General features: G+C 45.0%; 1 protein-coding gene across 1 annotated transcript in view; it reads left to right on the top strand.

Moving 5' to 3' along the window:
- taf3 (TAF3 RNA polymerase II, TATA box binding protein (TBP)-associated facto) overlaps nt 1-8792 on the top strand; it is a 55161-nt gene extending 46369 nt beyond the window's left edge. Inside the window, exons 5-7 of the mRNA XM_061253017.1 lie at nt 3901-4186; nt 5286-5392; nt 7671-8792. Coding sequence (XP_061109001.1) covers nt 3901-4186; nt 5286-5392; nt 7671-7785 — 508 coding nt within the window. The 3' untranslated portion in view covers nt 7786-8792. The remainder of the gene's footprint in view (nt 1-3900; nt 4187-5285; nt 5393-7670) is intronic.
- Nucleotides 8793-14167: the final 5375 nt, after the last annotated feature.

Genomic DNA, 14167 nt, shown 5'->3' with positions numbered 1-14167 from the left:
TGTGTGTGTGTGTGTGTGTGTGTGTGTGTGTGTGTGTGTGTGTGTGTGTGTGTGTGTGTGTGTGTGTGTGTGTGAGATAGAGGGTGTATGTATGCGTCTGTGTTTGTGGTGTGTGGGTCTGAGAGAGAGAGTGTATGTATCGGTCCGTGTGTGTGTGTGTGTGTGTGTGTGTGTGTGTGTGTGTGTGACAGTGAGAGAGAGTGTATTTATGTGTGAGTGTGTTAGTGTGTGTGTGTGTGTGTGTGTGTGTGTGTGACAGTGAGAGAGAGTGTATTAATGTGTCTGTGTTAGTGGTGTGTGAGCGTTCCTCAGTGTCTGGCTGAGTGTGTGGTGTCTGTGTCTGCAGACAGGGCTCAGTGGTAAAGTGACTCTGAGAGGAGTTAAGCCGGTCAGATCTCTGACGTTGCTGTAATGTTTGCACACAATGACGGTATAATGGGGTCAGAGAAGCCTTCCTGCCAGGCCTCCCTTCAGCTCCTGTGCCTGTGCCTGTGCCTGTGCCTGTGCCTGTGCCTGTGCCTGTGCCTGTGCCTGTGCCTGTGCCTGTGCCTGTGCCTGTCTGTTTGTCTGTGCGTGTGTGTCTGTGTCTGTGTCTGTGTCTGCCTCTGTGTGTGGGCGTCTGTCTGTCTGTCTGTCTGTCTGTCTGCCTGTCTGTCTGTGCGTGTGTGCACGTGTGTGTGTTTGTCTCTGTCTGTCTGTCTGTCTGTCTGTGTCTGTGTTGTCTGTGTGTGTGTGTGTGTGTGTGTGTGTGTGTGTGTGTGTACGCTTGTGTGCATGTGTGTGGGGGCAGTACCTGCCCATCATCTCTCCCTGCACACCTCACTCCGGCCAGGGAGCAGTGGGCAGCGTTACCCCCCCCCCCTCTCTGAGGTCCAAAGGGCACTGCCCCCTCGCCCACCCCCCAGCCTCCCCATCGAGCCCCGAGCAGTGGGCAGCCAGCAGGTGTCCGTTTCACGTCACGTGACCTGTCCCGTCCCGGCCGGGGGGGTGTCAGGTGCAGGGAACCCCCGCAGTGTAGCCCCGCCCCGTGCACGTTCCCATCAATGGCCGCAGTGTTCAGGACACTTAACTCCCCCTGACCCGGATCAGCCACGGCCGAAACTCGAGCCCCGCCGCAGTCATTATCCCAGGAGGGCCGCAAAACAGCCAGCCTGGGGAAGAACTGAGGAGAGGACAGGAGCTGGGAGGAGAGGGGAGAAAAGGCAACAGAAAATCTGCTTTCTGACTTCCCTCTCATCTTCCCACCGTCTACCCGCATCTGTCACTAAACCAAACGGTCACACTATTAGGGATGAGTGAAAAGAATGTTTGGACATTTTCCGGTGATTAGATTTTCAGAAGTGAAAGGGAGGATCAGCACTAACAAAAATATCACTTGGCCACATTGTTAGTAAGTGTTAGTGCTGTATGAGAACTAGTGAGTGAGAAGTCACTCGCGTGCACTGGATTTAAGTGCAGTTAATGTTACACTCACGAGTGCTGACGTTTTGGTTGACAGATGGTTTAAGATAGATAATGTTGAATATAAAAAAAACATTTCCATTCATGAAGTATGTTTGAGGATTCAAGAATAACACAGTTTCCTGGTAATCCGGGTGTTAGACTCCAGAAAAACATATAGTTTCCTTTCCTGTCAGATTGGTGAAGTAAAATGTTGCCGACAGTAATGTGATTTCGGCGTTGAAGGCTGACGGGAGGGAGGTTTGAAGTTTTGTGTGGTTGTGAGGACTGCTCATACTTTGTCTTGTGAGGACCACCCGTGTTGCAGTGAGTGAGTGTGTGTCTGGAGCTCTTCCCTCTCACTCACCTCCTCTGGGCTGACTCATCTGTCTGAGCTCCGGGCCTCTCAACACTCTCTCACCTCTGTTTTAATCATGTCAGTCATGAGACAAGGTGTGTGTGTGTGTGTGTGTGAGTGTGTGAGTGTGTGAGTGTGTGAGTGTGTGAGTGTGTGAGTGAGTGAGTGAGTGAGTGAGTGAGTGAGTGAGTGAGTGAGTGAGTGAGTGAGTGAGTGAGTGAGAGAGAGCTGTGTGTGTGAGTGAGTGAGAGCTGTGTGTGTGAGTGAGTGAGTGAGTGAGAGCTGTGTGTGTGAGTGAGTGAGTGAGAGAGAGCTGTGTGTGTGAGTGAGTGAGAGCTGTGTGTGTGAGTGAGTGAGTGAGAGCTGTGTGTGTGAGTGAGTGAGTGAGTGAGAGCTGTGTGTGTGAGTGAGTGTGTGAGTGAGTGAGAGCTGTGTGTGTGAGTGAGTGAGAGCTGTGTGTGTGAGTGAGTGAGAGCTGTGTGTGTGAGTGAGTGAGAGCTGTGTGTGTGAGTGAGTGAGAGCTGTGTGTGTGAGTGAGTGAGAGCTGTGTGTGTGAGTGAGTGAGAGCTGTGTGTGTGAGTGAGTGAGAGCTGTGTGTGTGAGTGAGTGAGAGCTGTGTGTGTGAGTGAGTGAGAGCTGTGTGTGTGAGTGAGTGAGAGCTGTGTGTGTGAGTGAGTGAGTCTGTGTGAGTGAGTGACCATTCTGAGCTCTGGGCCTCAACACTCTCTCACCTCTGCCTTAATCATGTCATTCATAAGACCAGAGCTGCGTCTGTGTGTGTCTCTGTGTGTGTGTGTCTCTGTGTGCAGTCAGGGTCCTGGTCCCAGTGTACGTGCACTGGAAGTGGGGTTATTGTCCCTGAGCCTCCTGTTTGAAAATCAGCCTTTGTTCTTCCCTGATGCCCCCGTTCCCACCAGCATTCCAGGAAGGAAGTATTCCACTCTGCCTGTAGTGTCTTACTCAGGAAGCTTTTATCCTCAGCTTTTGTCAAAAGAGCATTCTGCTCCCGAACGAATGAAAACACGCCTTTCACCAGCTCCCCGAAAATGAATGGCTAAAGTAGTGTATCTACACCTTTTGGTTTATGTTCTCTTTGACAATACCAGCATTGACAGGAGCATTATTATGTGCTAAATAACACACGATAACAATAAAACATGAATTGACTAAGTGGTTGAGAAGTATTATTCCATTGAAAATAGGAAGTTTGGAAGTTTTGCGTAAATTCCTCAATGAGACAACAATGTTGTTCTGTGGACACGGGCAGAGGCTTTCCCAATCACGTTAGTCAATGAGATATCGTCACGGCGATCCGAATCGCAGCCGGGCGAGTCAGTCGTGTAGCTTGACCTTTGACCCCGGGCGGGGCGGAGCCGGGCCCTGAACAGCGGGATTTGTCCGCGGGTCGAGCGCTTATCTGCGGCCGCCGGAGTGCTGTCAGGTAGGGCGGCCGGCGCGCTGTCAGCCGGCGACGCCGTCCAGATAAGACGTTAAAAATGAGCGCCTGTCCGCCAAGCCGCTCAACCGTCCCCGAGGTCGGTGCCACGGCAACGCCACCAGGCCCACCCTGCTGCTGGGCTGGCTGAACTCGGGCCTGTCAGTCCTGCTTCCGCACAGCGTTTGACCGTGTGTCTACGTACTGTACCCGCGCAATACGCGCGGAAGTGCTTAGCTCTCAAGTGCGCTGTGTTCTTTTCAGGACAGTATTTCGCCATTACTGTAGTTGTGTGCGCATTTGTTGGATAACATTGGGCAGTCTTGTGTTTGTGGTTGATGCATGTTGCTTGACGTAATGAAACTGTAGGGCCAGTATGGTTGCAAGAAATCAGTGCTTTCTGAGTATGATTTTGATTGAGTGATTGTGTTGAAGATGGGTGATGTAAGGTGACAGGCTGTGTCTTCACGACTTGCAACATCTCTGCAGTGACTGTGTGTATCCCAGACCTGACTCTACTGGGTGTTTGACTCTGTACACAGAGTCCTCTGAGTCACAGCCTGTTACAGAGCTGACTCCTCAGGGAGTGTGTGTAACGGCTCTGACACTCTGAGTGTCTGACCGTGCCCGTCACAAACCTGACTCCGTCCTGCTCTTCTCTCTCCAGCGTCATCAGCAAGGTCGTCCCGACCGCCGAGCCGAAAACGCCGTCGACCCCCAAGACCCCCGCCGCCAAATCTGGACCCGCCGGCCGGGCCAGGAGCCCCCCCGTCATCCCCATCCTCGCCCCGGTGCCCCCTCCAGCGCCCCCCACACCCCTGCACCCCCCTCCCATGGCTCCCCCGGCAGCCTCCCCGGCCCCGGGTCCACCCCCGCCCCCAGTCCTGGGCCCGGGGGGGTCCTCCAAAACGCCCGTACGGAGCGTGGTGACAGAGACCGTCAGTACCTACGTGGTGAGTCCCAGGTCCCCGCAACGGCGTGACCACCCGACTCCACTACGCACCTGCCCGAGCACACACACACCTGCACCCGGGCGCCGACAGACGCCTGTTCACACACATACACACACACTCCTAACATTAGCTCCCTTTCTGCCATTCCCCCCCTGTACAGAAGTCTCTCTCCGTAACCTTTAGAAAACTTTCATCAAAAGCATACACGCGGCAGATTTGTTACTGATTGTATGCCTGTACAATGTTGGCGGCACTTTGGTTGGCTGATGTAAAGCAGGGGGCGAAGTTACACAGTAACATGAAAAGATCTTATCTGGGCACTCTACATCAGTTATAGCTGTGCTGGTACAACAATGACGTGGTACATGTTTAGAACTGTATACTTTAACAGTCAAGAACACACACAGCTCTTCACATTCCTCTTAGTCTGTCATTTTATGCATGTGCGACCACATATGCTTTTAATCTTGCACTTTACCCGTCAGTGAAAACATCGTATAAAAGGTAAACACCCCCTTCCTGGATGAGTTGAAAATACTTTAAATGTTTAGTGTTTTGTCAGTTCATATACTAAGATGTGTCAATGATGTGGTGAGTGTGTTGCTTGATGAATGATGCTGTCGGCTTTCTAGACATTTTGCCGAACTTCTAGTTCCTTAAACTGCGTCAAACCAGGCTGGGTATGGAGTTCATTGCATTCTGATTCACGTGTCTCAGCATGTTAGGTGGTGAGATAGGCCAATAATAAGGCAAAGAAGGGCCTGTCTCATTGGTTCAAAATCAGTTGGTTGTTTTCATTTATTTTGGAATGTGTTATGTCATTTTCTATTGATTGTATTTCTTATTTTCATGTGTTCTATTTTTGTTCTATTTTTGAATTTACTTTCATGTCCTATTTTAAATTGTGATAGAGTATTTATTTGTGATTTATTCATTATGATTCATTCTGATTTTTTTTTTTTTTTTAATGTACAGACATACATTGATATCAGCAGTGCCTGGATATATGCATATCTACCACAGCAGTAAAGTAAAGTGAGATTCCAGATGGAGTTCCTAAACTAATGCATTTCTAATCTGCTGTGGTTCTGACCCAAAGATCCGAGACGAATGGGGGAACCAAATTTGGATCTGTCCTGGGTGCAACAAACCGGACGATGGGAGTCCGATGATCGGATGCGACGACTGTGACGACTGGTACCACTGGTAAGAGCCAATCAGCACACAGCTGGCCCAGCAGCGCCTCCCAAATTCACTTCTGGTTCCACTGGATTGGCTGGTCTAATTTCTCTCTTCCATGGCCCAGTTTGAAAGTCTGCCATTGTCTAGGTCAGCGGGCCAGTTCAGCTGGTCCAGTTTAGCAAGTAGAGTGTGTTTTTTGGAAATGCGCATAGCAGAAAGGTCATATGTGGTCAGTCCTAAAAGTTTTCATTTGCCCAATGGAATTCTAATGTTTTTTAGAAAAATTATTTTCTCAGAATCCTTTAGCTCATCTGTAATCTGCTTATCCATATATTTATGTTTTATCATCCTTAAAATGCAGATGCGCACTTTCAAATCCACTGCAGTCGGAGTCAGCGGAAATGCTTTTTCCGATTAAAACTTTTAATTGCTTCAAGTGCATATTTTTGCCAGCGATATCAAAACAAGCCTTTAGTGTATGCACAGATTCAGCCTGTTTATTTCATGCATCATTTATGCTTTGTCTTAAGCATTTGCTCTTCGTGAAATGAAAGTGCATGTCTGTGGAAAACAATCTTTCTGATAATAATTTGTTAATAGCAGCAGATCTGACATACACACATTTGTATCGCGCCTTTTTGACAAACTCTAACCTGTTTAACCGGACCACAATGCATTGCGGCCTCTCCCCACGCAGAATTGTCTTCAGAACTATAACAAACAACTCGAAACTGTAGTTTCTGAAACCCTGCTTATAGTGTCACAAGAAGTAGCAAACTTCTTAATGTGAGAAAGTGTCAGAGCGCGTAGTTTTGAGCGCCATGCGTGATGGCAGGGGCTCTTTGATACGCCGTAATCAGGCCTGTCTCTTCACAGGCCTTACGCTGCAGAAAAACACACAGGCCCCGGACCGCAGCCCTCATCTTCACTCAGCCTGTCGTGACTGACACGACGGCGCACTGATATTTCTGCGCATAATGAAATCCCTTCGCTTTCAGGCGGATGTTACATTGTTAACTTTGATCTCCCAATTAAATATCCATGAACGGCCAATAAAAGATAATCTGGCCTGTATCTGGCGGTCTGGCGGAGAGAGGCTGAGAGAGACGTCTAGCGTGTCTCCAGCGTGCCGTGGAGCCGCGGTTTAGAGCTGGAGGCAGAATCCACATTTTTCTTCTTTTTAAAAAGAAATACCCGACAACAAAGCAGGAAGTACGGGTTCCCTTCAGCGGAGAGAACTGCTGTTTGGAAACGATGCTGTATTAGCCCGCCATTTCCGCTAGTGCTCCACTGACACGCATTTTTGAGAATCCTAGTCGGACAAGGCCCCCGCTAAACTCTGTGAAAGTATTTATTTAACCTAACGCAAGAAGTTTGCGGGCTCCCATAAAATAGGATGTGCAGGGAAACTTAAAATGTCTCTCACTCTTCTCTCTAATAAATGTTTACGTTTAGCACACCTGAGGTAGGCCTCAACTCTCCACCCTGAGGAGGAAGGTAGTCAAAACACTGGGGATTCTTCAAGTCCTCAAAGTATCAACAGTTTTTTGGAAAGAAGTGTATGCGATTTTATTGCCCTTACTTGTTGAACTTTTCAGCCATTATCATTGGACATTTCGATATGGACACACCTGTGGCGCACCCAAACAAACACATTTTCTGTACATTTAGGCAAGAGCAGAAAAAATGTGTCTGAAGCAGGTGCGTCCGTGATGAAGCTGTACTGTAGTTGTCTCTTCTCAGTGAGCCAGGGAAGGCTGTGAAGCATCAGCAGTAACAGGCAGTGAGCAGAAACGGCTCTCCGTGCTGCCGGAATCTGTCACATTGCTGCAAGTTGTTCTCTCAGGTTCTTAACTGCTGCCTAAATCAAGTTTTCGACAGCGCTGTGATGGATGGATCCGGAAAATCCGGAGCCCCGGTTTGTCTCTTGGGAACTGAATATATTCTGCAGTTTTACGAGGCAGTGCAGTACACAGTAGCGTCGAATCGCAAATCATGCTAAAAGATAAAGTTTAAAAAACAGATTGTGAGGTATGGCTGAAGCGAAATGAATGAATGTCCGTCGGTGTGGAGTTGTCACCCTTTGCAGCAAAACACATTAACTGCTTTCTTTTCTCCTCCCTCCCCTGCTCTCTCTCTTTCCTTTATCCTTCCTCTTTCACTGCCTCCCTCTTCTTCTACTCTCTCTTCCTCTCCATTTTTCTCCCTACCTCCTCCTTTTCCCTTCTTTCCTCTCTTGCTCCCCACTTCTTCCTCTTCTTCCTATTTCTCCCTCCCGCCCTCCCTCTCCCCCCCCCCCCAGGCCCTGTGTTGGTCTCCTGGATGCCCCGCCGGAGGATGTGCAGTGGTTCTGTATAAAATGCGCTGGTAAGAAAAAGGACAAAAAACACAAGAAGAGGAAACACAAAGTGCACTGAGCCCCAGGCCCGGAAACACAGACCCCGTCCCAAAACCCTTCCCCCCACCCCACCCCATCCCGCCATCGCCCGCGGCAACCGCGCGTCCTGTCCAGCGTCGTCACAGCAACGGTTCTCCGCCTTGCCGCCCGAGACGCCACCGCCTTGTGCCTGCCACGTGACCAGCCCTCCGTGGTTCCCATGGTTACGTCTCCATCACGGGCGCCCAGCCGCCGAAGTCGCCGGCTCTCAGCGGGTCGTTGGGAACGGGACACACACGCCACTTGTGATGTCATTGGCGGGTCACCCGGCCACCACTGAAACGGTCTCAGTTTGAAAATCATACGCCCTTTCATCCAGGACCCAGATGTGTCTAGCTTAACCTCTCAGACTGGACAGCTAGTTATATTCCCCCCGCCCCGCAGCCTATTGTTATGTTTGTATTATTACGACTATTTTTTTATCGAGAAGACACGATGACCCATAAATGAATACATACGAAACGACACTGAAAGTCAGACTGATCTCAGATGCCTTCTGGTTATATCAATATTTTTTTTCCACAGCTCGCCATAAACTGTGTATATACAAATGACTTCGTTTGTGTATATAAGTGTACATATGACCCCAAAAACCCAGTGCTTTCTGTTATGAGTTTGACTTTTTCTGTTCCTTTCACCCCTCCATTCATTTTTAACTTGAACAGTTTTCTGTAATTATTGTATATTTTTTAAAATGACAGTTTGTATTTCGTTTTTTTCTTCATATCAATTGCACCAATCTTACTGTAGTTGTGCTTGTTGTAATATATTTTATTTGCTTGATATTGCTCCATTAAAGGTTTCCCGCTTATTCAAATATGCTTTCAGACTGCTTGTAAATCTGTAGAAAAGCTTAAAAAAAGAAAAAGAAAAAAACTTCTGTACCAAAATATGACATTTTAATTTTCCTGTCCCAAGTTAATTATGAATTGTAAGTGAATTTTCATTTTCAGTGAATGCAATTAAATTGCTCTGGTTTTTCCATGCTGAGGATACCATGTGTGGAATTCTTCCAATTCAGAACCTGCTTAACTAGTTTTAAAATTAAGAAAATTGATTGTGTTTTATTCTGGACTACAGAATCGGTTCATTTAAAACTGCAGTCTTCCTTGTAAAACCAGTGCTTTGAGGGGATGCATTTTCAGAGAGAAAATTGGTGTTTGTAAATAATTCTGCCAAAATTAAGGGCTATTTTTTTCATTCTTCTACAGGCATAAAGTGAAGTGGGCCATAAACATGAATGCTGCCCTGATTCATTGTGATTTAATTTTATTGCTTTTCAATTCATCGTCTATTGGTCTGTTAGGCTCCTGGTTTGGATAAAGTTAAAGGCTTTCTCCGGTATATGTGACATCACTCTGGAATGTGCTTGAAGGTCAAAGAGCTGAGTCAGACAATGGGGGATGAATTCAGTTTTGGTCGTGGTCTTTTTAACCACATAAGAAACACTGCAATAAATCCAGATCTCCCCACATACACTCATTGTCCACTTTATTAGGTCGATCTGTATACCAGCTTGTTAATGCAAATATTTAATCGGCTAATCATGTGGTAGCAACTAAATGCATACAAGCATGGATACATGATCAAGAGGTTCAGCTGTTTTTTAGACTAAATGTCAGAATGGCGAAGAAATGTGATCTAAGTGACTTTGACCGTGGAAACCGGGTGGTTTGAGTATCTCGGGAAATGCTGATCACCTGGGATTTTTGCACACAACAGTGTCTAGAGTTTGCAGAGAATGGTGCGGAAAACAAAAAACATCCAGTGAGCAGCAGTTTTGCGGGCAAAAACACTGCACGTATATGCAGAAGAGCATCTCTGAACACACAATATGTCGCCTCTTAAGTGGATAGGCTACAGCAGCAGAAGACCAATAAGTTTAAAAAAAATTAAAGTCTAATAAATATCTGATAAAGCTAATAATGCTAATAATAACTGAGTGTATAAACATCAGCCAAAATCAACAAAAAGTTACTACATGTGACTATAAATTGGCCTGCTCTGCTCAAATCACAATCAGCCTGATTGTGTCAGTTAGGACAGGTAATTGCATTGATGTAACTGTCCAGCTTGTCATTAGCATATTGTTCATGTGTTAAAACTGAGGGTGCTCACAGGCAGGCTCACCTTTTTTCACCCAATCTACCAAACTAAATGTGTTCTGTCTTTTGTTTTGCCTGAAATTAGTAATACATGTATGTGTATGTTAAAGGGTCTTGGCTTTCTTCCCTGAAAATGGAAAAAAGGCAACCAAGATTACGGCCATTCCAAGGAAATGTGAAACTTGGTCGACCCTTTCGACCATGGTTGGGAAAGGAGCGGAGACATGGGCTTTGGTGCAATTTAGTATTTTTATCAAAAAACATTTTTTGAGATATGTTTCCTTAAATCATTCAGGAATTCTGCCTACTAAGTCTGTGTTGAAGACATGTTAACTTTTCATCCAAACCTACTGCAAACTCAGTAATAAACCCTATTATTGGAATGCAAGTGCATGTTTGTGTGTGTGTGTGCATTTTGACAGTATCTGTATATACTGTTGTGAAGCTGAGGGCAGCACTGTCGTCTCATAGCAAGCGCTTGAGTAACAACCTGGGCCTTTCTGTGTGGAGCTTGCATGTTCTGCCCATGTCCGTGTGGGTTTCCTCCCGCAGTCCAAAGACATGGAGGCTGGATTAATGACAGACCCAAAGGTGCGAGTGAATGGTGTGTGTGTGCCCTGTAATGGATTGGCGACCTGTCCAGGGTGTATTCCTGCCTCTGCCCAATGCATGCTGGGATAGGCTCCAGAACCTGCCAGGAATAAGCGAGTCAGATAGTGGATGGATTTTGCAAAGCCCACAGTAACTGCCTCTCCTTTAACATGGTCCATCTGACATCTGCCCGGCTGCACTAAAACGATTGAGCTGCAATGTCCAGTTATCGTTGCAGTTTGCTCAGATCACCTAAGATCTGATGAAACCAGGCCCAATGCTGGAGTTGAGAATAATGCAGATTCCTCTAAAAAAAGATAAAAGAATTGAAAGGGTTTTTTTTTTGTTTTCTTTTGCATTTCAAAGGAAGGTTTGTATGCGAACAGACGGTTGCACTTTGTTACAATATGACTGCTGATAAGTAATCTTTTCCACATGAACCGAAATCTAAATGCATGCGATTAGAACGCAGTGTTATTAGACACTTGGTAGATCTATGTAACCTGTGGATTAAAATCATTTTGTTTGACCCCTCGACTTCATCAGTGCTTAAATCCATCTTTGCCATCTCACTTGTTCCCAGGTTCCACCCTGGATAGGGCTAGCGGTATTATAACTGAGTTTGTGAGTGACCGATACGATGAATCCATACACTCAAAGTAATAAAGGTACAAAAAGTGCCTAAAAAGGTACAAATGCTTGTCACTGGTTACTATAAGTAAATAAAATTGTACCCCTGGCTAGCAATGTATAATTCATTTGTGCCTTTTTTGCTTGGAGAGCATACTTGTTTGTACCGAAAGAGAATATTACTGTACTTTCAGGGTACAGTACATTTGGGAAAGGTGATCTATGAAGAACAAAAATGTAGCTATCTCCACCTTGACTTTATTCCTGAGTGCAGTTTGTTTGAAGTTGTCCCCCATGACCATCTGGCCATAGTGCCAGTCCGCTGCTTACAGCGAAGCAGTGTCTAAAATTCACCCAGCTGCTTGTGGTGAAAGTATCTCCCTGGACACCAGAAAGCTGTGGATGGGTTTTCCTCCTAAGCTGTACCAAAGTCCGACCCTCAACCACTCTGCATCACAGAGGTAGATCAAGGTGAGTTGGTGATTCAGCTTTGGGCTAGTCCGGTGAGAGTGCTTTTATTTTAAAGCCTTTGTTCTCGACCAAAAGGCTCTAGAGCAGGGGTGCCAAACTCCAGTCCTGGAGGGCCGCAGTGTCTGCAGGTTTTTGGTGTGATTCAGCATGAGTGATGAATTCTTTTATTGGCTAAACGGTCCACACACCTTGTTCTCGAGGCTTTAACTGGCTGCTCGTTGAAAGGCCTGAAGACCCTGCGGCCCTCCAGGACTGGAGTTTGACTCCCTAGCACATACAAGGCTCACATTTTGTTGAGCACATAAAACTGCCAATATTGAAAAAAACAATAATGATGTTTTTGACATCATGGCCATGCTGCTTTTCCATGGCCTTGACAAATGCATGTGTTTTTGGACATAAAGTATGAACAATGTACATTGCTTTTATTAAATTCAGAATAACTTCTAATTGGCTGATCTATATGGAGGTGGAAGAGTAGGGCTTTTGCTTAGTTTTGGTCAGTCATTAAGACAATGGAACATTTTTGGTTAGTTTAGCTCAGGTTCATTTGCAATTATTATTGATATTATTGTCCGTATTAGTATGAGTAGTAGTAGTAGTAGTAGTACTAGCAGTAGTAGTAGTAGCCAAGTAGTAGTAGTATTAGTATTAGTATTAGTAATTGTAGCAATAGTAGCCCAGTAGCAGCAGTACGCTAGTAGAATTGACATTAATATTCCTTCACACAAGCTAAGTTTGAATGTTTCAATTTTATTTAGGTTAGCGAATTGTGATACTTGTTTAACGTTGTGGTCTTTTAAGGTGCATTGTACACAGTCTTAAATGTCTTGCGCATTTTCGTGAAGTATCCCATCGCTCTTGATGGACTCATTACAAATTAGGCTACTGGATCTGTGAAAACCTTTCACGTCTCTCCGGTCTATCCATTGGTGATCAAGTTTCCGTGACAGCAACGCTACTTTTCCGAATTGGTTTTCCAAGGGCCATGCACGTTTTATCATGATTTTTTAAAAGAACTTTGGAATGACAATTAGTTAAGCATCAGCGTGACAGTGACAAGCACACCTCGAAATAAACAAACTGGCGTACTCATCAGCAGCGAAAGAGTCGGGGACCGATAGTTCTCAAACATGGTGCACAATATTGAGAAGTGTAAACGATGGCTTTCCGATTAAACTAGATCAAAAGGGCAGCATAATGAGAAAAACTCATTTAGCAGAATCGTATACAATATAATCTGTATCAGATCATAATGAACCCCTTTCCATGTATTCACATCCATTCTTTAAGAATGCGTTTAATTGTAAATTGTAGGCAACTAAAACTCTTGGACGGACTCAATGGATCAACAGACAAAATACATGGGTTGTCCGAACAGTGCATGTGAACACCTTTGGAGATTTTTTCATTTAGATCGTCATTCAGTCATTGAAGCTTGGAAAATAAGGCGCCCCCTTCTGGACATGATCCTTTCCTTAAATAGCCTATAAATTAATTAAAACCGGTCTGCCGCCTAGAAACTGGCATAGGCCTACAGAGAAAGTTTTTGTCATTAAGTAATTTGTCACACAGCATTTTGTTATTTTGTTCAATATATATAAAATATTGAAGACGAACAAAGTGTATCCTAGTGTGTAATAAAGGACACACAAACTGAGATAAACTCATAACTGTTGGTTAAGTTTTGAAGTATGATTTTAATCATGTTTGCAATTAAGACTGAAAGGTCTAGGTTGTAATTTAAGATAATTAATTAAATTGCTGTAATCCGCCGTCTTCTGCAAAGCAAGCTTGAAATAACCGGTTGAAACAAGACCCTGACGAAATATTGCACTCAAGTCCACTTATTACATAGGCTGCGATTCTCTCTGTTTTTCATTTAGCCTATATTTCTTTATTATTTGTATGAGATTAAGCCAATGCTCTGTACATCGTGATGATTCATATTTTAGTCAATAAATGACACGCAATTAATGGCACCCCTGAGATCTTAACATGAGCCAAGGAGTAAGTAATTCGAAGAGACAGGCTATGCTGTATGTAGTGTAAACAATATAACAAAATCATTTTATGTAACTGTAAGCAACGTGTCTTTCTGACCAGGTTTACAAGATGAAAATGGTCTATCTATCTTTCTTTTTATGAAGATACAGCCTGCAATTAAATTAGAGTATTAGTTACCTTTGAGGTAACTGGACAGTGTGAGCCGGAGTATTTTCGTTTGTTAGCCTAATCTTAAGTATTGTTCAATAACGTAAACATGCCACACACACTCAGACTTATTGGTCGAGAATTATGTGTTTCTTCGAAAACGACGACATTACAACGTAATTGCAATTAATATAAGGCCAGATGCCCAGGGGGTGTGTTGATTTCTATAGCCTATATCAGAAGCGGGTTCCTCCTTTTCATGGTTTCATGCGCACCATGGGTTGTGGTGGTTGGTTACCTTTATAAAAACATAGGTAGCATTGGTCTGTATATGACAGCCTTGCTGTTTGTAAACCCTATGTATCTAAATTGAGTGAGTAGGCCTGTTGTAGGATTAATAATATGCTAGTA

This window comes from Conger conger, chromosome 8 (assembly GCF_963514075.1).
Source record: "Conger conger chromosome 8, fConCon1.1, whole genome shotgun sequence".
In the NCBI taxonomy this organism is placed as follows: Eukaryota; Metazoa; Chordata; class Actinopteri; order Anguilliformes; family Congridae; genus Conger; species Conger conger.
This window is presented reverse-complemented; position numbering and strand designations above follow the sequence as displayed.